The sequence below is a fragment of the Lepidochelys kempii genome, chromosome 3 (genome assembly GCF_965140265.1).
Source record: "Lepidochelys kempii isolate rLepKem1 chromosome 3, rLepKem1.hap2, whole genome shotgun sequence".
Taxonomy (NCBI): Eukaryota; Metazoa; Chordata; order Testudines; family Cheloniidae; genus Lepidochelys; species Lepidochelys kempii.
Window position 1 is genome coordinate 103,201,306 of NC_133258.1, and position 26,490 is coordinate 103,227,795.

The 26,490-nt window shown below is 36.9% G+C and overlaps 1 protein-coding gene across 8 annotated transcripts in view; it reads right to left on the reverse strand.

The window, feature by feature from the left end:
• Positions 1 to 26,490, reverse strand: part of AHI1 (Abelson helper integration site 1) — a 188,633-nt gene that overhangs the window by 98,511 nt on the left and 63,632 nt on the right. For all 8 annotated transcript variants that reach the window (XM_073337381.1, XM_073337382.1, XM_073337383.1 and 5 more), the window contains 3 exons: positions 24,644 to 24,784; positions 18,353 to 18,555; positions 1,035 to 1,152 (listed from right to left, as the gene is read on the reverse strand). In XM_073337381.1, the coding sequence (XP_073193482.1) occupies positions 1,035 to 1,152; positions 18,353 to 18,555; positions 24,644 to 24,784 (462 nt within the window). The remainder of the gene's footprint in view (positions 1 to 1,034; positions 1,153 to 18,352; positions 18,556 to 24,643; positions 24,785 to 26,490) is intronic.

The window sequence follows — 26,490 nt, forward strand, 5'->3', positions numbered from 1 at the left end:
TCAGTGGCAGAGGCAAATTAGAACTTCATCTCCCAGTTCCTACACCTGTGGTCAGCCCTTTAGCTCACACTAGAAAAAAGCATATCAATCAATATTCTGACTGGAAAATCTTTCTGATTCAAGCCATAATTATTAGTGCCTCTTTTTTAGCTAATTTTATATAATAACAGAACCCATTTATCTTTTTCTACCAAACTATATTATACATTTTTTTAAAAAAGCTCAATTTCCTGTTTCTATCTCATTATATGGTACCCTTTTTTTCCCTCTCTCTTGCTCTCTCCCAAAGTTACAAAATAAAATCCTTTAAACGAACATACTTTGTGTTTGTACAGTACCTAGCACAACTGGACCACATTCTTGGTTAGTGCTTTAAACAGAAATAATAACAACAACCACCACCACCTAGCAGTTTTATATATCATTCTAACAGGCACTCCAAACAAACATCAAATATGCTGTTTTGCAATAAATTATTATTTTGATCACAATTGCAATTTGAAACCAAGATGTAAGAATTTCAGAAAACATACAATTCTGTTGCTACTAGTCTTTTTTCTGAAGGCTGTGGATTCATTTAAGCATTTTTAAAAAATGCTGGTTTTAAGCCTAATGATAGGGTTTGTATTAATACCCTTGTAAATAGTCCATTCCCAATTTGAAGACCAACTGTTTTTCTCCCTTTTCTTTTTTCAACAATTATGCATTTTAAACTGTGATTGCTTATTTAATAGTGTTTGCTGTGTTTAAAGTATTTTGACACAAAAGCTGATAAAAACTAAGAAAATCTAGAGCTAACTCTTTTTACTAAAAACTTAGCATAACAACAATAAGTATCTAACTGAAGAAAAAACAGTTTGAGGTAATGGTTTAAATATTGCATTGTATAAGCAATGGTACATATGACATCTTGACTACTCCATGAAGTGCTGCATACTAAACTTGATTAATATAACAACAAAGGAAAAAAGACTCATCAACTAAAACAGCATACGTACATTAGACACAGTAATCAAATTAGGAAAGAGGCTCACCGTTTTGAGCAGTGAAAGGATACGGGGGAATCAGTGAAGTGCCCAGAGAACTTGGCAGCCTTAACTTGGAGTGTGGCGAGAGCAGTGATGGAGCCGGAAGCATGAGATTTGAGCTGGTCTGTAATAGGAAAGGCAAATCAGAAAGTAAGTTGTAATTTCCTGGGTTACTTACTGATGCAAGAACTGGATGAGAAGTATTTACTTACCATAAATAATTATTAAATTCTAGACAGAATGAGTGTCACATTGAGGGCAAAAGAGCAATTTAAATTGTTTGCTTTTTTGGGGAAACATATTTGGGAACAGAAAGTTGAAAACCTATTGGTGGTTTGAAATGTAAATGAAAGCTTAAATGCTTAACAAAAAATTGAGTAGTGAAAAACTAATAGAATAAAAATCCTCCACAATACAGAAAGAAATATAATGTACAGTTTATATGGGTAATACTCTAATTCATATTGGCCTATCAAACTATTTGTATGCTAGACCAAATTCAGATATGAAAAAGAACACTTAATTTTAGTATTTTAAATTATAGTGTGTCTAAAGAGAGTACTTATGAGGAAAGGGTTAAAACTTAGTCATAGAGAAATTTATTCTTTGCAAATTGTGCAACATATTTAGACCAAAACACCAGATACTTCCTTTATGAAGACTACACAAAAGCCATCTGTAGTATACATGCTTATTTCCATAATGACAGATAACATGGCTGAAATCTGATTTGCTATAGAGGTTCTTTGCATACATGCAGTTACCACAAATACAAACCCTTCTCAAATTATTCCTAATGAGTTATCCTAGATAACACATATAAAATATATTAAGACAATTTGAGGCATTTACATGATCAAACAAAACATTTTCTTACAAATTACACCTATTGTCACTGACTGCCTTTGATCATACTGTCAAACTGGTGGGAAAATATAGTCATAAAATATCTGCAACAAAATTCATTGAGTTGCCTTTAAATAAAATCAGCGTAATTAGCTGAAATTGTTTTTTTCCCCAGTAACATATATAAAAAGAAAAAGCAAAAAGCCAAGAAGTATGTTATCAAGCATGTTCACGTAAGGTTTAATCCAAAGCCCACACAGGTCAATGGAAATCTTTCTTGTGACTTCTGTGGGTTTTAGATCAGGCCCTCAAACTTTAGTTGTGGAGAATAATTATGACATATTTAAGCCTACTTCTATTTTATTAGTCTCTAAATTCTATTTAAAGAAATGAAGCCAGTTACAAGAAAGGGCAAGCTTTCACTTGCTTTCACAAGTAGTACAGTGACATAAACACTGGTTGTATAAATTACAATATATGTTCAACAATTCCCTAGGCCTCGATCCTGAAAAAAAAAATGTATGCTTGAATTTAACTTTGGACTTGTCTATACAAACAATTAATTTGCAGCAAGCTGGGGTGTAAATGTATCTTGCACTAGCCTGCTGTGCACTAAGTGCCCACGAGGTAGGGATTATCTTTTATTATTTGTCTGTACAGCACCAATGAAAATGGGGCCTTGACTTGGCAACTACATACTACTGTAATAATAAATATTTTCCCAAACAGGCTAATTTGTTTTGCTCAGTTTTGGGTTAAGTGCAACACACAGTGCAAAAAAATCAGACCAACCAATGAGCATTATCCAAGAACACTAAAGCATCTGCATTTTTCTGCAGTATGAGAATTCAATTGTGTGTACATTTTAAGTAATAGTCCTGAAATCTAAGCAGAATGAAGACAAGTTCTCCCCTCCTTACAACCTGACTTCTCTCCTACATACACACCTTCTTCTTCTTCCAAATGAGCCATTTCCAATATCATGGATCTTTTTTCTAAACTTCACAAATATTTTGTAAATTCATAACCTAATGTGTGTAATAAATCACAGAAACAACAAATAAAACTATTCAAAATTGGGACTTTCTATAATCCCTTGTTTTGTACATCACAGGAAAAATTAAGAGAAATTGATTTAAAAATTTCAGGTATCAGAGATGTTTCAATAACCTGTCTCAGTTGTGGTGACCCTACATGGAATTTTAAAGATGAAGTGAAATAGGTCACATGTAAATTTATTTCAGTACAGTATTTAATTCACTTCTCTTTCTAAATTCATGTTTCCTTCAGTATGCCCAACAACCTTTGTACATACCACAATGTATTGCTTTGAAATCCAGGCCACAAGACTGTATTTCTTTAATATATATCCATTCTCCCTTTCAATTTTTCTCTTAAGAAAAATGGTCCTTATTTAAAATACAAACAAAAACACAAAACAATTCATGCCCCCACTCATGTCCTCCTTCCAAAAAACCTTAAAGCAAGGCATTTTTTGTAAAAGATTGACATTCTTTGTTAATTTAAAGGCTTTCATTTGAAAATAAATCTTATAGCAATGGTCCCAATTCTGCAACTGACTCCATGTGGGAAGAGCGCCTGCACAGAGCCCCTAGAAGTCAACAGAGCTCTATGCAGGCATAAGAGCTCCCCACATGAAGTAACTGCATAATCAGAGCCTGCATTTTCTTCCACTCCATTAGGTTTCTGATGTTATTTTAAATCCCTTTTTAAAAACTTATTAAATAGTGAAGAACAGCACTACAAAAGGGCTAGAGAAGTCAAATGTGGATACATGATAATGACTTTTTTATTAGTGTTGTTTGAAATTTGAGGTATGAATGTGTTAATAAAATATATTTTAAAAAGCACATTAATACTTATGTATTTTCTCTACTTTTTCCGATAGACAAACATGTAATAATACCTATGGAACAAATAGAGTGAAGCAATCACTATTTTTGAAATGCATGCTGTGGGAAGGAATTGCTAAATACCTTTATAACCACAAGTAAGGTTGGCTAAGATAACCAACACCAATCTACTCATTTTTCACAACATACTTTGCTTGCTTCATGCAAAAACCACAGCTTTATCAAAGACACAGTTTACTACCACCCCTGAGTTGAGTAAAGCTAAAAGTTATAAAACTCAGTTTTTGCAGAGGTAAAAAGAAACCCACAATTTTTGCCAAGTTTAAACAATGCTACTTTGCATTCTCTTTTTTGTGTTAGGGCAGCTCTATGCAAATTATGCAAATATACATTTTTAATGGTACTAGTTTTCATGTTAAAAAAAGTGAACTGCATGTGACAAAAAGAAAAAATACTGCAAGATTTGACAATTTCTTTTTTTCCCTGACAACTCAGTTTTATGAACTTTGCAACTGATAAATTAAAATTTCCATATGTACTTGCAAGTCAAATTAAGTTGGCCAGGTCTGTTTTATTTCTTATCCGTTTAGGTTTTCTTTCCAGGTTTTGTGCCTTTAGGACACTATTTTTAAAGAAGACTTTTAAAGTAGTTTTTAAATCATGATTTTGTGGGTCTAAGAAGTTGACAATGCAATCAAGTAAAAAAATTTTTTTACCATCTATTTTGTTCAATAGTAGAATTGATCCATATGCAATAACACTTCCGTATAAATAAAAATATACTGCCACAATTTTTATGTGAATTCTGAATCTCAAGTTTACATATGATATACAATTTTTTTTATTATTTGTATTACAGCAGCACATAGTGTCCTCAGCTGAGATCAGGGCTCCATTGTATTAGGCATTGTACAAACACATAGTAAGAGCTTCCTTTTCTTGTCTAAGTAGACAAGACAGACATAAGGTGGGTGAAATGAATTATCTTCCCTGGTATACAGATCAGGCTTTGAGATACAGAAAGATCACCTGACTTTCCTAAAGTCACACAGGAAGTTTATGGTAGAACCAGGAATTGAACAAATCTCTCTCAAGTTCCAGTTCAATGCCTAAACATCAAGGCCATTTCTCCTCTCTGTGTTCTGTTAAAACATAAACATTTCTATAACTATCTGAACTAACAGGCTTCTTCCTTGGAGCCATAAGAACTTGTGATTCCCTTTACGAGGCATACAGAGAAACAGTGATCTTTCTTGGATGAGGTTTAAGACAGATGTTGTTTCTACATAATAAAATGCAGAGGTACTGCCATTTTAATGGGATTGGTCAATGCCATCACCAACAGCAGTGGGAAGTATATTTGTCTTGCTTAATAAAGGCTATGAGGATTATGTGACCTTTGTCTCCCCAGAGGTTGGTTATTTTTCTTCCTATTGAAGGGTATATGGGGGAAAGTACATTACATTTTCTTCACCAATTATGGGATAAAGCTTCCATTGGCTCTAGTCCAGTTTCTTGCAATGAGATATGGCAAACAGAGCATTCAAAGTTGTGTTCCACTTGAACATCTCAATCCAGAGGGGTTTTTGTTTTTAACTGACTCAGTGAACCTTTCCTGTGATTGCATTTCCCCTCCTAACTGATGGGATATGGTGCTCTTGCATACCTCAGGGACTTCCAGACAAATAATGCAAAACCCTATTCCTGGTTCCTCCCTACCTGTTGACAGAAAACATTGTGGCATGATTGTCTGTTTTAATTTAAATACATTTTCAGGAAAGCAAACAAAAGCCTGAAATGCATACACAAAACACTCTTCCTCCAAGACATTTATTTAGCACCTGCATTTCACCCCACATATAAAAACCTCTCCGAGTGCCATAAGCCAGACCAGGCAGCTTAATAGTGGTCATGTTAAACGAAAAAAAACAAAAACAAAAAAAAACAACAGAATGACATTTTTGTGAAATTCAATTAGAAATCAGTTTAAGCTAAACCAATATAAGTCAGTGTCCACACAAGAGTCTGTATTGGTTTAATTAAATTGGTTTACAAAAATCACATTTTCAGTTAAACCAGTGCAACTTTCTTATGTAGACAAGGCCTCAATTGCCTTGCCTGCTGATTCATTACAAGACAGCTTGGAATTGGAAGAAAGTTAAAATAAACTACCCAGATTCACACAGAATGAGCTACACATTTCATTTTTGGATGCAAAATATGCAAAATTCTTTCTAGTGGGTTGTTTTGGTTTTTACTTTAATGAGAGAATCATTTCAGGTTATTTCTTTTGTTTCAAGTGAATGTATAAACACGAAAAGAAAACTGTGAAACAGTGTTACCAAAATCTGTAAACATTTTCAATCTTATCTGCTCTTCCTTTACTTTTAATCTACAGCACCTTCAGCATATGGGTGGGCCATGACCAAATTCACACATGGACTCTGCAGCAGGAACAGATGGAATCGAGTAGCATGAGATGCCCACAATTTTCCTTTACATCAGGGGGCTAACACGTGCCTAGTGCAGCCCCAATAAAATAAAAAACAACGAGTGGGTAGCATTGGCTGGGGGCACTGCTAATGTACTAATGCAATCCATCTCCTAGCCATCTCCTGTAGGAAGAGTTCCCATGGGTTCATATTGTAGATTAAAACTGCCCTCCCCCAACAGAAACACCACTGCATGCCCTCCCATGGGAAACTTTCCCCACAGCCAGATGACACACAGATATAATTTGTTCCTCCTTGCACCTGCAAGAGTGACTCTGGCCTCTCTGCTTTAAATATGACATAATCAAATATAGCCTTTTTCAGATGCCACAGTTCACTTTGTTCAGGAGAGAGAAAACAAACAGTGAAGAACTTTTCTTTGTTAATCTTGTACAAACATGTACATGGAGAAACAAGAAAGAAGACAAACAAACAAAGAAATAAAATGACAATACCAATCTGTAATATGCATTGATTAGTGAGGTTGTCCTCAAAGACAGAAATATTCCTTGGATCTTCTTTAGTAAAATATAGTATTTGTATGGGTTACAGGACTATGCTAGAGTATGGCACTACTGCAATACATTCCTCACACTGAGGTAACCTCGATTTAAACACAAAGCACAGAGAGAAAGAAATAATAAGACAACAAAAAGGAACAAGAACTCAACCAAACTTATGGGTTTATAGAAATGAGACAAAACCTCTAGTTACAGTACTTAGTTCTAACTTATAATGAATTAAAATTCTGCTCATATAGTGGTGTCACAAAGGCTAAATACAAACAGGAACCCATACCCTTCACACAGTTTGATCTCCAGTTAGGCTACACTCAAACACCAAGGAGCTTCCTTTCTTCTTCATGGCTCTGATCCTACAAGTGAATCCACACGGGTCAACTGAGCTCTATAGGGGTGCCAGGGAATGCCCATGAAGATTAAATTCCAGATTCAGGACCCATATGCATAACTCCTGTTGATGATAATGGGAGTTAGGTGATCCTGCAAGGGGAATACAACTCCTTGGAAACTATTTTGATATTACAGAAACACCATCGTAATAGTGGAGGAAGAGTTGCTTAATGGCTAGAGCACCAAAATGGGAGTCAGGAATTCTGGATTCTGTTATCAGCTCTGATACTGACTCACTGTTTGAGTCTGGCTAAGTCACATATCTATGCCCCAGTTTCTCCATTTTCAAAATAATGATAATGTTTTTCTACTTCTCAAATTTGCTTTCATAAGCTTTAAAACAACATTTATTGATGTGTGTAAGGCATTTGGAAATGCACATATAAAATATTTTGTTTAAGTGCAAGTTATTAATTATTATTATAGGAAAAACAGTTTAGACTTCAAGGATCTGATTTTCAGGAAGATGAGACTCAAAGTTCCCTCACTTTCTGCATACACATAGAAATTGTTAATTAAATTGCTTTCGGATGGAGGTTTTCATAAGACAAAAACGATAGGAAAAGCAGAAATTTGGTCAGCTCTTTGCTAATATGGTTAACCAAATATAAAAGCAATTTATAATCCTGCCCCCGCTGTGGGTGGTAAAGTATCTTGGAGTTAAACCTGGACATACTTAATGAACTGGCAAGAAAAATAACTACATAACCATTTCCAAAAAGCCTTTCTTTTATTACACACTATTTCTTTAGGAAATATAATGGAAAATTCTAGTAAAGCATTCTTATACTGTTAAATATTTTACTGATCAACAGGTTTTAATGATTTTTCAAGCATTTTATGTTAGTGATCATATTTTGCGCAATGTTGACTGCTCAACACTATTTACTGGCAAATGGAGGCAATAAGGTTTATATGAAGTATATACTGCTTTGCTTTGCATTTTAGAATTCAGAGCCCAAAGTCCTTACGATGTGGCTCATACAACATAGCCTTACATTATTCTTCTTTGGGCAGCTTGGTCAAAAGTTATCATCTGAATAGAATGCCATTTGTGTTCTAGAAAGAAAATTGTCTGCCTCAAAGCAAGTAACATTTTCAAAAACCTAAGGAGCCTCAATCCCATTGACTTTCAGTTAGCCTGCAAAACGTGGTATCTCAAACAAATATCTGCATGTGCCTCTATCTATTTCTTTATATCATGCCTTCCCTATGGTATCCAAACACCAATAAAACCCTCAAAACAACACCTATACCATATAGTTGGACACATGGCAACTAAGGCAGGCAGGCTTTAAAGGAGGAGATATAGGACAAGAAGCTCCAATACATTTTATTAAAAGCACTTAACATTTCTAACAAAAATGTTTATAAATACAGTGTGGTATAATGTAAAGGTTTTAGTGGCAGTTGTTTAGAATTACCTGCACCACGCTCTATGAGTAATGTGGCCATCCCCAACGCAGATCAATATAACTTTTATACGGTGACACATATTCCCTAGATTTTATGGCCAGAATGGGCTGCTGTGATCTCCTGACCTTTTGCATTGTGCAGGTCCTACAACTTCCCTTAAACAATTCCTGTTTGAACTAGAACATATCTTGTAGAAAAAAAATCCAACCCTGATTTCAAAATTACCAGTTACAGAAAGTCCACCACAACTCTTGGTAAATTGTTCAATGACTAATTACCCTTACTGTTAAAAACATATACCTTATTTCCAATCTGAATTTGTCAAGCATCAATTTCCAGCCATTGGGTCGTGTTATACCTTTTTCTGCTAGATTAAGGAGCCTGTTATCAACGTTTTGTTCCCCATGTAGGTACTTACAGACTGTGATCAAGTTACCCGTAACATTCTCCTTGTCACAATGAACAGATTGAGGTCCTTGAATCTCTCACTTAAGGCAGGTTTTCTAACCCTTTAACCATTCTTGTGGCTCTTCTCTGAACCTTCTCCAATTTATCAAAATCCTCCTTGAATTGTGGACACCAGAACTGGACACAGTATTCCAGCAGCAGTCGCACCAGTGCCAAATACGGAGGTTATAACACCTATCACCGCCTACTCAATGATCCCTGTTTATACATCCAAGAATCACATTAGCCCTTTTGAATAGCCCATAGAATCATAGAATATCAGGGTTGGAAGGGACCCCTGAAGGTCATCTAGTCCAACCCCCTGCTCGAAGCAGGACCAATTCCCAGTTAAATCATCCCAGCCAGGGCTTTGTCAAGCCTGACCTTAAAAACCTCTAAGGAAGGAGATTCTACCACCTCCCTAGGTAACGCATTCCAGTGTTTCACCACCCTCTTAGTGAAAAAGTTTTTCCTAATATCCAATCTAAACCTCCCCCACTGCAACTTGAGACCATTACTCCTCGTTCTGTCATCTGCTACCATTGAGAACAGTCTAGAGCCATCCTCTTTGGAACCCCCTTTCAGGTAGTTGAAAGCAGCTATCAAATCCCCCCTCATTCTTCTCTTCTGCAGGCTAAACAATCCCAGCTCCCTCAGCCTCTCCTCATAAGTCATGTGTTCTAGACCCCTAATCATTTTTGTTGCCCTTCACTGGACTCTCTCCAATTTATCCACATCCTTCTTGAAGTGTGGGGCCCAAAACTGGACACAGTACTCCAGATGAGGCCTCACCAATGTCGAATAGAGGGGAACGATCACGTCCCTCGATCTGCTCGCTATGCCCCTACTTATACATCCCAAAATGCCATTGGCCTTCTTGGCAACAAGGGCACACTGCTGACTCATATCCAGCTTCTCGTCCTCTGTCACCCCTAGGTCCTTTTCCGCAGAACTGCTGCCTAGCCATTCGGTCCCTAGTCTGTAGCGGTGCATTGGATTCTTCCATCCTAAGTGCAGGACCCTGCACTTATCCTTTCTTTGTTCCTGTGTATACTTTTACGTTTGGCTCTATTAAAACACATTGTTAGTCTGCGCCTAGCTTTACAAACAATCCATATCACTCTGTATCAGTAACTGTCCTCTTCATCATTTGTTACTCCCCCAATTTTTGTGTCATCTGCAAATTTTATCAGTAATGACTTTATGCTTTCTTCCATGTCACTGATAAAAATGCTAAATAGCATAAGGCCAAGAACTGATTCCTACAGGAACTAGTCAAAGATGATTTCCCATTTATAATTACACTTTGAGACCTGTCAGTTAGCCTGTTTATAATTCACTTAACATGTGACATGTTAATTTTGTATCTTCCAGTATACAAGCCACAAACAAGGGGCTATTGCATTGCAAACCATTAAATAATGGAAAGCATATCCAAAAAACCTCTCCAAACTACAACCAAACCACATCATATTTTCAGCACAACTGTATCCTACCAAGGTTAGCTTTCTAACAACGTAACCTGTGAAAACAAGTTCATATTCTTGTGCATGTACCTCTAACACAATGCTGCTCTGCTCTTTGCCCCCCAAACCCTTGTGGATAGCTGCAAGCAGACCTACTTTGTCTGGGACAGTTTCGGGTTTGCAAAAATCCCTCTCTGGTAATTGGTGTCTCAACCAAAATCCCTACAGCAGGACTATAGCAGCACAGGAGATTTTTTCTCTGAGCTGTTCCTCTCCCAGCAGCTCAGTGGCCCCCCAACAGTCTGACTTGTCCAAGCCCCCTTTCTGCCTCTCAGCAGCAATTAGTTCTATTCTCTGCAGCTACCTATCAGTTGTTTACAGAAGGATGACAGAGCTGGAGCCAGCTGCTGCTGAGAGTGACAGCCAGAGAGCAAAGGAGGGGAAACAATGAGCTGCCAGAAGAAGAGCCTACAAGAGATAGAAATCAATCCCATCCCATGGGGAGGAAAGAATTGGGGGAAAGCAACCATGGGACGGAGGATAACTTTTTCAAGGAACAACTTTTCAAGTAAGTTGAGGGACTGTGGAGGGTTGTGTATGTCCCCTCTCTTCTCTCATTCTTCTAAAGGTTAGGTTTATGTAAAGTAAAATCCACCAGAGTGGGAATACAACCCTTTGGTGGTCTCAGTCCTTTGGTTTGTTTGGAGAACTTTCTCTGGCAGATTTCCATGACATTCGAACATTTATGTTTCTGCTGGCATGCAGGGACCAAAAGCAGTTGTGCTATTATTGTTTTACTGCACACAGAAGGGCAGGCTGTGAAAAGCCTACACAGGAGAATTAACAATCCACAGGCATGCTCCTGAGCTGTGCGACGTTAAGATCATAAAGGGGATGGATAACAGAAGAGATGGAGACAGTGGATCTACTTGTCAAAATACCCCCCCATCCTAATGGAAACCACCTTGATCACTTGGCATTCATAGCATCTCTAGCATAGTCTCTGTCCATCAACCCACAGGACAATTTCAATCCTCTTCCTCTAACTTCAATAGAGGATGACAGAGCCCATTTATTCAAGCTTTGAACAGAGAGGAGGATTTGGCCCTCAGTGCACTACCCTAGTAATCACTGTTACTGTGTTTTACAAGCACTTAAATCCTAGGTACAACAGATCAGAGTACAATTCAAATTCTGATAGCTATAATGTAGCAGAGATAACATTAAAGACCCGCTTCTTTCTCTCTCGCTCTCACACATACACTCCCTGTAATTTCAATTTTCAACTGAAAACATATTCCTCACTTTTTCTACCCAATTTAGCTTTCCTTCTGCTCTTATTTTACATTTTATAGTGATATTATTTAAGAAGCATTTTCTCTTCTATGCCGATATATACTTGGCACAGGAGAGTGGGGAAATGGAGAACTGGTTACAGTTTACAGATTCTGCAGGCTGATTTGCGCTAGTCTCAGTAGGAGCTACAGCAATCTACGCAGCACACAGGAGCCAGATCAGAGATAAAAATCTAGACCTTACTGGGATATAGTTGGTAGGAAAAACAAAGTAAAGATGCACCATGTTGCACTGTACTTTATGGTAACATGCAATGAGGAGATGTCAAACCAACTTATGCTTTCACTTTTATTTATTTAGTTGTTAAATTAAACACATTGTTTTAAAATATGTTTGTGCCTTTGTGCCATTTTTGTACAGTTACTATTCCAGAATTACATTTGGCTGGCATCTTAAAAAAAGAACATGATGCTTACAGAATCTTGTAGCTATAAGATATATAAAAGTCCTGTATATCTCTCATATTGACTAGTTAAAAATAAATTTAATCTTATTATAGTCAGAACATATCTTTCCTGTGAATATTAATAGTGTGGGGTTCTATTAAATCCTATATTAGCACAATAAATTATATTGTAATAAACTGTTTAATTTTTTTTCTAATACAATATTTCTTTTCAGTTTACTTTAGCACTTCAATTCATGTTTGAAGTGCATTGCCTTCTCTGCACTGCATTGCATTCTTTTGCTTAATGGAGACTTTTTTGGGAAAGAGAAGTTTATGTCATATCCTATGTGGTGTTCCCCCTTAGTTGAAAGAAACATTTTCATCTTGTTTAGGGCTCCAAAAATTTTATTACATATCACAGATTGTGTGGACAACAGCCGCAGCTGGTGGGAAAAAAGGTATATATACTCTATTTTCATACACACACCCCTTATCAATGTTACTCTTCAAAGTGCTTCTGCACCCTGTTGACAATTGGAAACATGCAGATTAGAAATCGAACTAGTAAATGACAAAACACAACAACCTGAAGTCACAACTAACAAACAATGCCTACATAGTGTCACAGTCAGTACCTTTATGTTAATCCTTTTTCCAGGACTATGATAAATTTTGTACAATGTATGCCTTGTGAGATATCATTTGAAAACTTGTAATCTGCTGAACTTTACTGTCCTGGTAAAATATGTGCGTCACCATTGTATGTAAAATTATAAAATTTTGCTGTGTAAAACATGTTCCAAGTCTACGAAAACAGCTTCAAACCAGTTCCCCAGAGACTAAAGGCTAGCCAGCACCTCAGCCAGGTGTCAGTGTAATCAAATGGACTATCACCTGGTTAAGGGGCCATTCTTGTCAGGAAAAAGGGTGTGAGGGAGAAGTGTACATGTTGGTAAATAAACAGCTGGAGGTTCCCATCCCACAGACTCTCTTTCTCCTGAAACTCAGATGATGATGATTTTCAAATAGGAAAATAACTATAAGAAGTGAGAACAGAGGACACAAATCATCTCTCTGCCCTTTCTCTCTGCCCACAACATCCACAATGCCTGAAGGACAAGGTAAGAAGCACGGGACTGGGGGAGGGGTTTTTGCTAAAAGGCATCCAGACAGTAAGACTGCAAAAAAAACAGGTGATGAGAAAGACCCTTTTGTTTTAAGTTCACTTAGTTTATTAAGTTAGGTATTAGTTTGTGTATTATTTTATATTTCTTCAAAACCAATTCTAACTTTTATGCCTCATTACTTGCAATCACTTAAAATCTAACTTTCTGTTAATAAACTTGTTTGTTTTAACTAAACCAGTGTGTATTTGGATTGAAGTGTTTGGGAAACTCAATTTGAGATAACAAGGTTTGTGATTATAATTTTCTAATAATGAAATAAACTTCCTATGAGCTTGTGTTGTCCAGGAGAATACTGGGCAGTACAAGACACACATTTCTAGGGACAGGTCTGGGACTGGGAATTTGCTGGTGTTACTCTGTAATATAATTCAGGAGTCACTGGCTAGAGCACTTATATATAATACAGCTGGGAGTAATTTACAAGTTAGAGTCTGTTTGAGAGCAGACCAGTAATGGTCACTTTCACAGCACAGCAGTGTAAAAAAGGTACCCCAGGTTGGAGAATTGAGGGATACAGCTGTTCAACACATAGAATGTCACACATAGAAATGCTTTCCCTCTCCAACCTATTATCAATTACAAAAAGTCTAATTATAAATAAACTCTGCAAGTCTCTCATAAGTCTTTTCTATGTCTTTTTGTTTTAATACCTCAGGCTTTCCCCTCTACCTATATTTATTTTTACTAATTTAGGCATTTGATTGTTTGCAGGCTATATGCAGTGTGTTTGTAGAGAATTATCTTGTAATTAGATTGGGTGCCAAGAGAACCTATTAAGGCAGAGTTGTCCCATTACAGTGTTTGTGTGTCTAGGTAAAATAAATTTAATAAATGTGTGCATTAATCCTTTTAGGTGTGGGAATCTATTGAAATCCATTTTACATCCTGTTCTCTACTGAGGGAGCACTTATAGTATTTAAAATATGTAGAAGAAACATTTTTGTAAAATTAAAAGACAAACACATCTTTACAGTAGGATTCCTCATCCATACCTATTTACACCCTTATCTAGCAAAACAGAAACTTAGAAATAAAACATATGAATTTAGAACATAGTTCTCATAATGCATTATAAACATGAGTTTAATCCAAGATCTAGCATGTTGTTCAATTACCTTTAATAAGTAGGTAGGGTACTATTTTTATATTGTACCATTTTTGTGGATTTAAATGTTTTAAATTTGGAGTGAAAACAGTTTATTATTTCTAATTACAAACAGCATTAGATTTATTGTCCTACTTCAAACATGGGAAGTCAGGTTTAATAAAAATGGCTCACTAGAAATTGTGCATGCAAGGTTATTTTGGAGGAAAGCTAAAGCTTCTTTGGGAAGAGAAAGGGGGCAACTTCAGCATAGATTACAGAATATCAGTACTACATTTAAGAGGTGGCAGATGAAGATTTTCTAATACAGAACTGACTGAGTTCAGGGATCCCACTCCTTCTGCCTATACCGGTACTAAAATATCCACAAGACTAACACTGCTTTTACAACGTTTCGATCATTTGGTGTATACTCATCTTGAGATTTTCTGTTTCTCCATGGAAACCTGTAATAGCTGTTATGGGAACCCCTATCTTTCTGACCTGAATTCAAAGCCAAAGTTGTTACGCAAGGTATTCCAGGATGTACTAAATTAGAGAAGGCCTTGAGGGGAGAGGGTGTGGAGGGAGATCCTCAGTACATTGGCAATGGAGCTATGATAATTTACACAAGCTGAGGATCTGCCTCTTAGTCTTTAATGCAGACAAAAAGGACAAGTTGCCAGCTTCTTCTACTTGATCACTTAGATCAATGGTTTTCAACCTGTGAACCCATGGGAGTCCGCAGACTTTGTCTATGGGGTCCACAAAAGGTTGTCATTACCATAGAACAGTGGTCCATGGACCCCGGGAGTCTGCAGACTATGTTCAGTATTTCCAAAGGGGTCCGCATCTCCATTTGAATTTTTTTTAGGGGTCTGCAAATGAGAAAAGGTTGAAAACCACTGGTTTAGATATTATCAGTATCATGTTTCACCAGTGCTTCAAATTTTTGTCGAAAAGGCTGCATACTCTTTCAGAGGCACAGTGGCACAAGTTCTGTAAATTTCTGGTTTTTACCAGTAGGGAGATATTTTACATCTCCAGTATATTCTATAAGGGGACAATTTGAAGGATTTTCCAAAATCAGATTTTGTAGTCAGATAGAATAATGCTATGAATTAGCACATTATAAGTGATTAGAAGTCACCTGAAGTAAAAAGCTCCTAGTTTCTCTCATACTAAAGGTTCTCTGAGGTAAGTATATGCTGGAAGACCACAAAAACCACAGTGATTTTTACAGTTTGTACAAAAGGTGAGATCTCTTAATTTTAAATCCTAACCTTCTGTTGTCGCTGCTCTTAAAAGCCTTCACACCTATACTGGTTGCAGGTTTTCAATAAATGAAAATTTTCAGTTATCACTTTAACAATTTTTTTCAATAAAAATTTCCAAAAAAAAGTATTGAGAAAAGTACATGAAAAAATTGAAGAAAAAAAAGGGGTGTGTGTAATATTGCTCAGGAGTAGTTTGGCATCCGAGATAACTCAGCCAATACATGGCTGACTCCAGCACTAAGAAGGAAAAATGGACTTGTTACAAGCGCTGTAAAATACTAGGCTTTTCTTACTTCTAAAATGATAGCAATTAAGTTAGTAGTTTAATTCTGGATATTTCAAAAGTGTCATTTCACAGTCCTAATGTAACAGTATGAAATCTCCTCCCCACAACCACATAATGAGAAATACTACACAATCTTCTGATAATGAAAAAGCTAAATTGGTATTTTTGCCGCTAATGGATAGTGGGAATTTTACTATACAAATAGAGAAATCCAATACAAAGAATTTTTTAGTGACTTGCTATGTTAGGCGAACACTTAGGCATTAAATGTTTTGTCACTGAAGTTTATTTTAAATTGAGAGAATTATCAAGATTAATCCCCTGAAGCACAGATAAATAGGAAGTGCTGCCAAGATTTACTATAGTGTATATCAATCCAATTTCTCTGAGAGGCAGAGGCCAATCAACAACACTTGATTCACAAAGAAAATTCTGGCATCTCTTTTAAGCTTAAGATAATATACAGTAACTCATTTTACTAAATATAGCCTGGCTTGATCTCCTAGTACTAGTGCTGTGCACTGCTAAAGCAGAGACCAAGATTCAGTTCTTTGCTCTAGTCTCCCATTCTCTGGGCTAACAAAGGATAGGAATGCTTCCAAGGCTGCATGCTTTACCATGGAGAAAAGGGGAGAAAAGGAAGCTTCTTGCTTTATTCACGAATGCCCCCCTCCTGACAAGAGAGAAGCAAGGTTGACTGGGTACAAAGAGTGGCACAGAAGGTAGTGGCCACAACTTGACTGAAAATGATTCTTCATTGCTCAAGCAGAAGCTATTCCAGGAATGGAGAAGACACATAAAGGAATAAAAAGGATATATGCTTATATATAATCAGATCAACATTGAGCCCAAATGGTTAATTTTTTCAATGTAGATGCCAAATTTGCACAGGCAAAATGCAGGTGTGTGCAAGTTATGTATGGAAAGCTCATTGATGTATGAAAAATGGGTAGTTTTGTGTATGCTTCTGCAAAAGTTGTAGATACAATTCAGACATATGGTAAAAAATTTAGCCTTTAATGCATAGATAAACTAGATTATCAGGATACACGTGGACCTAATCACATTTAATTATATTGATTTAAAGAATGAAATTTAATGATAAAATAATTGTGGTTGGATGTTTCCTAACTACCTATCACTCAAGTAAACATGATCTTATGTGCAAATATATAATTGAACAAGTTTCTTCAATTTAATGATTACTAAAAGAAAAAGCAGGTGAGATAACAGTAAATTTTCTATAACAAGCAATTATTTTAAAATTTAAATACTAGTGAGGTCAAACCAACAAATGCATTTTAATTAAAAAATGAAACCTCCATAAAACTATTTAGTAATTGCATGAATATTTCTGAATTAGTATTATAGTCATGTGAGTTTACTGTCTTGAAAGATATAGCATAACTATGTAACTTACCAGAGACATAAACGTTTGTCATTTTTAAGCAATGCCAAAAATTTTAATTGTGTGTGTTCATTCAAGACTTGCAAAGTTCTTTTCTTGATTCTGATATAAGGATGTTGTTCGCTTTTCACAGAGATGTATGGTGGCTGTATAATTTGGTTTTTTGCCTCCAATTACATCAGAAATATTTATTTATCAGTAAAACTTTGTTTTTCAGATTTAATTATTGATCTCTTATTAACCATAGTTGAGTAGAACTATGTCATATATATGTATCAAGGCACAGTACTAGATTAAAATCTGAAGGCACTGTTATCCCATACAAGGTTAGGTATTGTGTGTCTTGAAACATATCAAGCACACAAGAATTTCCTCTAATTAGTATTAATACTCCTTGTGTAACTTAGAGACAGGACTATTTTTTGCCTATACTTTAAGTGGAAATATTATTATTACTACCGAGGTGAGGAAAGAATTTTCAGGGGGTGCTGTACATCTTAGACATGACTAGCTGAATTGTGAATGCCACCAAATTTTATCTTCTAAAAAGCAAAAATATGATGAAGATGGATCCCTTAAAAACAGTCAGGATATGTAGGTATGTAATTCACATTAATGCTAATGGGTGTTGCCAAAAGAACCTCTGGTCACTGATGGGTGGTAAAAAACAGATATCGAAAATAACTTATATTTACATGATCTAGTCTCTGAACAGGCACAATAAGTGCATTGACAATAATGGGAGTTATATTCATTTATCAAAAGGAGAATAGACCTACAAACAATATACAGATGTTTTGTAATATGTGCTTGTGCTATATAGAATATAGGCATTGTATGAGAGGACTTTACAATTTTCTTGGAAATATAAATAAATTTGACATACCATAACAGAGTCAAGTTTCTGCTTCACTTTCTGCATTCTCATAGATACTCTTGCAACACTGACAAATTGATTTGCTGGAGACATTGTTGAATCTTTCTGTGCAGAAATATGAGAAGAATTGCTAAGAATTTGTGGCCCTCTGGATGTTGTTGATGCGAGTGACCCATTGAGATCTTTTACTATTTCAGCCTCCTGCTGTGCAACTGCAGAAATAATCAACATTAACATTTTAAGTCAAGTCTTAATAGTTCCGTGAAACAAACCACACTGAGTTCATAGGTCATATTAAATTCTAAGACTTTGCTGAACAAGATAAAGATAAATTATATATAAAAACCCTACATTAAAAGAAAGTTATTTAGGTTACATAGTTGAGTTAAGAAAGGCCAGTTTTACAATTGCCTAGGCAACCTTAATTCTGTCCCCATGTCCATGTAATGAGGCAGAGATCTTGTGCCAAAGAATAGGATGTGATTATTGCCATTAAAGACTGTATCATAATGCATACAACAAGGCCGCAATACTAAAGTTGCATGGGCATAAATCTCTGTTGACTTTGAAATCTAAATGACTTATCTTAGGGTTGTTTGTATGTAATTTAGGGTTTTTGTATTTTTAAAGGAATATAATAAAACTAAATCTCATTATGTCTCACTATGTAACAAACCCTATATCACATATCACTAGAATATCAAGGCTGAAACCTGAACTTTCACTACTGGACAGACTTATCACTTGAGCTACAGGTCTAATTACAGTAGCGGTTAAAAGGATAGGTTGTTCTCTCCGGGAAGGGAGAAGCATTGATGACCTGATGGCACCATGAGCTGGGTCCAAGAGAAGCCTGGCCCAACTTAGCACTCTCTAATACTCCCTGCATCCAATGTGGTGGGAATTGTTGTCCAACATGGTACTCCCAGAAAGGCGGACAGGCTGCCAGGGCAATGTGCTGGGTCCCTGGGATAATCAAAGGAGGTAACCCCACCCAGCCAGAGTCTCTCACCACCCCATTTCTACTGCTGTGGTGGCAGCTCCCTGGTGTTCCCACTACCAATCTGCTACTGCTGTTTTACCAGAGTGTGGGCCTAGTTCTTTAGAAAATTAAGGTTCAGTTATTTTGGTATGCTGTGAAAGTTCTTGAGGAACATAAGCAAGAAAAGGGAATTGACAACTTTAAACAGTTTGTAACTCAGCAAAACCCAAATGGGATTTCATGGGACAAAGAAAAGGAACTTTTCTAGCCTGAGGGCTTTCTCCCTGTCAAATTTCAAAGTCCTTCTGCAAACAATGGAGATGTTAGGAGCGTCTCAAAAAAGAATCATAGGAATCTTTAACAATGGAAAGTGTTAAGGACCCTAAATATAAGGGTCACTACCAGCTCCCCCTAGAAATACAGGGCATCAGTGCATACAACATATGAACAAGAAAAGAGTAAATTATATAAAACCCTCGGCAAAATAATTTAAAAGTTAGGTGCAGTATTCTGAACATGCCAATAGTATGGATGTGATGAATCTACAATTTAAGTTCAGTTAGTCTAGGAATATAAGGAATAGTGCAGTATTAGTATTCAGTGACCAAAACACAAAGAATTCAGCTGACAATTGTCACGTGTGCCTGCTCTGGTTCCACTGAATCTCTATCAAAATGTATGATAAAGGTGCTATCAAGAAAGCCAAATGTAAAGTTTAGAGAAAATCCCCTCGTTCCATGCTTAACAGTGCAAAAGACTTTGGCCTTATGTGCCAGGTTCCCTCCTGCCACCCTTTCCCAGTGCTTCCTTTTCCAGAGTACACTTCTGTAGGTCTGACTCCCTTCTGCCACTCTTCTCCCTCTCTCTGCTGGTCCATCTCCCTCCTGCCATATCATCCCTGTTCAAGGATCTCCAAAAAGAGCAGCTTCTCTCATGTCTTGATTCCAGAATTCCCTCTTTCTTCTCTCCCCACACAGAAGTCTGATTTCCTCCCACTGTTAGTATTCACCATCCTCTAACACTGAGCTGATTCATCACAACCTTTAATCAGCAGTAGTTTTCCCTTGATAAAAATATTAGTAAAATATTACCTTAATAAGTCTATCCTACACAAGTCAAAAAAGTAGGTGACTGGCATTGAATTCAAGCAAATCATACATTTTCTAACTTCCGATTCTTATTTATTTTTACACAAATAAAATAGATTACAACTGATTAACGTAACTGCAAGTAGCAATATGGAAGAATACTGTTTTTCCAAATGGAAAGAGGGGGATTAAATTTATTCAAATAAACCCAGGTTGAGATAAAGGAGAGATTATGTACCAGTAATTAATTCATGTCTAGGAAACTACCAAGATACATGAAAAAGACTGTTTTCAGAAATGGGTTTGGATAAACAAGGGCTCTATTGCAGACCATTTTTATTTTAAAAAGGTCAATTTTCCATACAATTAAGGAAAAGTAAAATTGAAAACACCAAGTACATTTGGAAACACAAACTAAAGGATGAAGTATGACGACTAAATTAAAATGCAGGCTTCTAGTTCAGTTGAGGTTAGTAACTTGCTGGGTCCAGTCCAGCAGGTGCTCAAGGAAGTCACCAAGTGGTACCGATGGGTAACTTGGACTGAAGACCCTGAGCTTGTATTTCAGTTACTTCTTTCTGCTACCAGACGCTGCTACTTCTTTCTCTCTGTAGCCTCACTGCTTCTTCTACTAAGGTTGCCCGGAGGTTCTTCCAGCCCAGCAGCACTGAGCTCATTTAGAGAACTGTCTTTGAGAAAAATATCTAAAGTTGACAACTGAACACATTTAGGCACAGGAGATATCCTACAGGAGCAGGCCTAGTCATGCAGAGTGAGATATTCAGCAAAACAGCTCAGGGGCTGGGAACCTCAGGTTTTGGGAAAAGGCTTTTGGCAATATCCATTGCAGGGCCATTAGGGTCCAATTAGACAATCACATGGGCTAGCTGCCAGGTACCAGCGTTAACAGGTATTATCTTGATAAAAGTTGAGCCCAGCTGCCTTTTAACCACACACTTGGCTTTTACAGTTTCTAGATTGTGGCATCAGGAAGACAAAGGATTTCAGCATTCCTTATTTAAAATTTGCCCATTGTAAACATTAGAGGGTATTTTTAAACCAGCTGATCTAAGTCAAACTATGGAAATCCTAAAAAATGGTACTAGTGACTAAAATTAATATTACTGTATGATTAACTCCTTAACACCAATGCAATAAAATCATCTTCTGAAAGCAAAGCAAATATTTTTAACCAAAAACGAAGAAAAAGTTAGTAGCAGACTGTGTCAGAATGTACCCGTGTCCACACCCGACACATTATTGTAATAATCTTTGTTCAATATCTGCCTTGTGAGGTATTATCTGAAAACTCATAATTTGCTGGTCATTATTGTTCTGGGAAAATGTCTGTGGCAGCATTGTGTGTGAAGTTATACGATTCCACTGTATGCTGTTCTTCACACATGTTCCAAACTGAGGTTGGCAAACAGGTCTGTCTCAAAGAAATATGTGCTACTTAATTTGCATTTAAGCAGTAAACAGAGTCATCAAGCAGGAAGAGAAACAAAAGAAGCTCCAACACGTTAGGAAAAAGCAGCAGGGAATGTCCTTCCCTATAGACTCTGTGTCCTGAATCTCACTTAGAAATGTTTTTCAGGAGAGGGGCTAACACTATAAAAAGGAAGGACAAACATTCCTCCACTCCCTCTGTCCTTCAATTCACTGCACCAGAAAGGACAAAGGAAGCAGCCATTGAACTTGAAAAGTTGTCCTAACCTAAGAAGTTTGGTCAGTAAGACTGCTTAGTGCATGTGATGAGAAAACTCTGCTTTGAATTTAACATAGCTTGTTAAGTTAGGCACCAGTTGCATTTCATCTTTATTTTCCCTGTAACCATTTCTGACTTTTATGCCCCTCATTACTTGTATTCACTTAAAATCTCTCTTTATAGTTTATAAACTTGTTTCATTGTTTATCTAATCCAGTGTGTTTACACTGAAGTATCTGTGAGACTCCATTTGGGGGTAACAAGGTGCATGCATATTATTTCTAGTAAAGCAATAACAGATCTTATATAAACCTGTATTGTCCAGGAGAGGGCTGGGAAGTACAGAACACACACATATCTAGGGGGAATTCGAAGACTGTGGATGTGCTGGGTCACCCTGCAGTATTATCAAGGCTGGTAAGAGCAAAGGTGTGGCTGGCTGCAGCACATACACAGCTGGGAGTGACTTGCATGCTGGAAGCTTTTTGTGAGCAGACTGTAGGCTATAGTAGCAAAGCATTTTAAAGGGCACCCAAGGTTCGAGAGCAGAGGTGACATGGCTACTCAGTCTGGATTGTACCTTGGTATGTCATACAGATTATGCCCGAAAGACCACAACCTATGAAATGGCTTACTGATGACAAAAGATCAGTAACTTTGTTAAAACAACAGATGACTTTAACTATCAATATAACCTCAGTGTGATCCTGTTTGATTGTTCAAGATTCAACCATGTTTTCCATTAAATAGAAAATGAATTTCCAGGAGGTACATAGTTAAACAGCTATGAAATCTGTCTAATTCAAGAATGTAATTTTGTTTAGTGATTTCAAATAGCTAATTTTCTTCACTTTTATTAATATAATTTATATGCATATTAACAAATATCTATGTAGCCATACTGCAAATTAGTTCTCAGCTTTAATTTGACATGATAAATATGTATTACTTGCAGGAAATAATAGTTTGTTTCTTTGCAGAGTGCTTTCCAGAACTGTGATGGGCCCCAATTTAGGAAAGCATCCCTGTTGAAGAAAATACTAACACACATGCTTAAATGCTCTCCTGAACAGGGACAGATTTGAGAATATGCTTAAGTATTTTCCTGAGTCAGGCCTACAATCAGTTTTTAATAAAAGAGACAATTATCTGTGGTTCTCTAGTTAAACAGCTAAACAGAATAGATTTATTAGTAGACTAAAAGTTAGCATTTAATATTGACCATTAATTCTTTCACTTTAATTAGTTCAATAAAATCATGTCTGTACAGTAGACGGAGGATTTGAACCTTAATATAAAGTTAGTAGGAGTGTTGCTTTTTTTGTTTTAATTATTCACTCTATATTATCAAGACAGCAACTAAATGGAAAATGTAATATTTTGCATTAACTATTCATCTTTATCAGCACAAAATGCAATTACTTTACAGCAGATGTAAACAGGAAAAAAAGTAAATATATATACATATATCTTCTTAATATATTATATATACACACCTTTGTCATATCTGCCATTAAGATGAAACATGACAACTGAAACAACATCCGCAACAAAGAAAAGAGTGATGCTACTGAATAATAACCAACAAAATTTAAAAATCAAGAAACCTACCAGTTTAAAAGACTAATTAAGTCTACAATTAACTCTATGTTAGAGATAGCCGGGGATCTCATTTTCTGTGATAAAAAATCCCAAAATTCTCCAATAAAAACCCACAAAAATCCATGTTTTTCTGCAAACTGAACTTTTAGCTTCCCTAGCCACAATAGGGGGTCCCATTGCCGGGGTTGGCTGCCCAAACCCCACCACCCAGGGCTGAGAGCCCCAGTTTGCTTAATACAGTGAGCTGGATAATGGAGGCTTGGATAAACATGGTTCTATTGTATATGGTTTTTTGGTTATTTTTTTTCCCTCCACAAAATGTAAAATCTCAAAGATTCTCTGTAAAAACATAAATTCCATGTTTTTCCAAAACAAATAGATTTCTAGGATCCCTGATGATAACTCAGTTGCTATGGAATTCCACTGCAGATGTGAGTTTGCCTACAGAGGACCAAGAGAGCCTAGATTTTCCTCAACAATTAAACCATTTGTATACAGCTTTTAAAAATTATTTTATATCCCATCAAGCATAAAACATTAAGGTTTTCATTAAACTATGTGTACTTTGCGAAAATGTAAATTTGCCTGACTCCATAATCCAGCCAAAGACTGAAATATGGTTCTAATGATTGACATGATATCACTAGCACAACATAGATTGCTGAGGGTATGATCTGGAGAGAGAAGTGAGGACAAGTCTGGAATTCAGTCATGCAAAATCATGACAGAAAGGTAAATTGGAAGCTATTTCTGTGCTGATCTTAAACTGGTTTAGAGATTTCAGCACAATTCTTGCACGGCAGGTTTTGATGTTCTGTTTTGTTTGTTTGTTTTTAAAAAAGAACCTTTGCAAGTCGCTTCTAAAAAGTGAAACAAACAGCTACCAAGATTCTTATGCATCAAGAAATGCTCTACAGTACCTTTATAATCATAAATGTATACAAGTATTGGCTGGTTTTGACCAAAGGCACAAAATGACACCATGTGTTCATGTGGATGAAAGGCAACATCTCGAACTGGAAATGTGAAGGAGAGGTCAGAATACATGGCTACTTGATCACCTATAAAAGGAAAAATAGAGTTCTTAATTTGTCATAAAAATTTGACGTGATAACGTTGCAACTTTTTATAATATCCACTCATCTCTCTATATTATATTTATGTTACAAAAACCTTAGAGAGGACTTCAACCTTTGTATTTTAAACTAGTTTGTAACTTGGAAAGCACTATCCACTTAACAAATATTAAATGGCACATAACCATAATATGTGTTTGTATCTTTCTGGGAAAATACTTGCTATCTTAGTCATGGGCTTCAGTCATACTGACCAATGGAAACGGAAGTTTTGCACACCACTATTTCATAAAAGTTTTGGCCCTGATCCTGAACTCAATGGAACATCTTATGTCTTGTGACAAAGTTCCTCCTCTACCTTGGTGGGTCCTGTGCTTATTGGAGGATTTTGCTTGCCTCAGAGATTTGCAGTAGCCCTCAGGGGCTCAAATCCGCCATTCACTCAGATAACCTCATCACTGGCCAGCATGGGGGAAAGGAAGGAGAACAATCCCCACGGTCTCTGCTGGTCCACCTAGTGGGTCGGGGGACAGGCCAGGGACCTTCCCCTCTGGTGGGACCTACAGTCCAAGTCAACTCCTCCTGTACCCAATAGGGAGTTGGGGGGATGGGGGGAACTCAGGCCCGCCCTCTACTCCAGGTTCCAGCCCAGGGCCCTGTGGATCACAGCTGTCTATAGTGTTTTGTGTAACACCTGTGTGACAGCTACAACTCCCTGGGCTACTTCCCATGGCCTCCTCCCACACCTTCTGTATCCTCACCACAAGACCTTCCTCCTGATGCCAGATAGCGTTTGTACTCCTCAGTCCTCCAGCACCACACCCTCTCACTCTCAGCTCCTTGCGCGCCCCTCACTAACTGGAGTCAGAGCCTTTTTAAACCAGGTGTCCTGATTAGCCTTAATTAATTCTAGCAGCTTCCCAATTGGCTACAGGTGTCCTAATTAGCCTGCCTGCCTTAATTTTTTCTAGAAAGTTTCTGAGTGTTCTGGAATAGTCCCTGTTATTTTACCCAGGGAAAAGGGACCTCCTTAACCTGGAACTAATGTGTCTAATGTGTCTTCGACCACTCTTTCGTAGCCATCTGGCCTGACCCTGTCCAGTCTATAAAGTTAAACACATGCATAAGTCTTTTTAGGCTCAGTGCTTTTATCTACAAATTCTCTCTTCCTACATTCCACCTATTTTTGATAGACACTGGGAAAGTCGTGCAATGATGTGCAGGTAGTTTTGAACCCTGGTTGATGAAGATGCCTTAAAAAAAAACAAAATCTTTAGAACAGACCTGCCTGCCTAAATACCAGTTTTTAAATGTTTAATGTTTTAAATATCTAGGTTGTTATCTGATATAAAAGAACAAAGCAGAAAGGCAACAAAACCAAATTTTTGTTATGAACCACTGCATTTAATTTCCTCTCTGCTATACACAGTACAATAAGGTTAATTTAGACAACAAATTCTCTAGCTCTTAGTTGTGCTTTGCTTGCGCTTTGTCCAGCAGGGTCCTTTTGTATTTTAGTGGTTATATGGGAATTATCCAATTTTGAGGGCAATTTATGAGGAAGCCTAGTACTCCTACATCCAGGTGGCTATGTATACTGATCATACACTTATTAGAGGTCTTCAGTCAGTCAACTGTGCAAGTAAAATAAACAGCTCTTAACAGCCTGATCCAAAGCCACTGATGTTAAC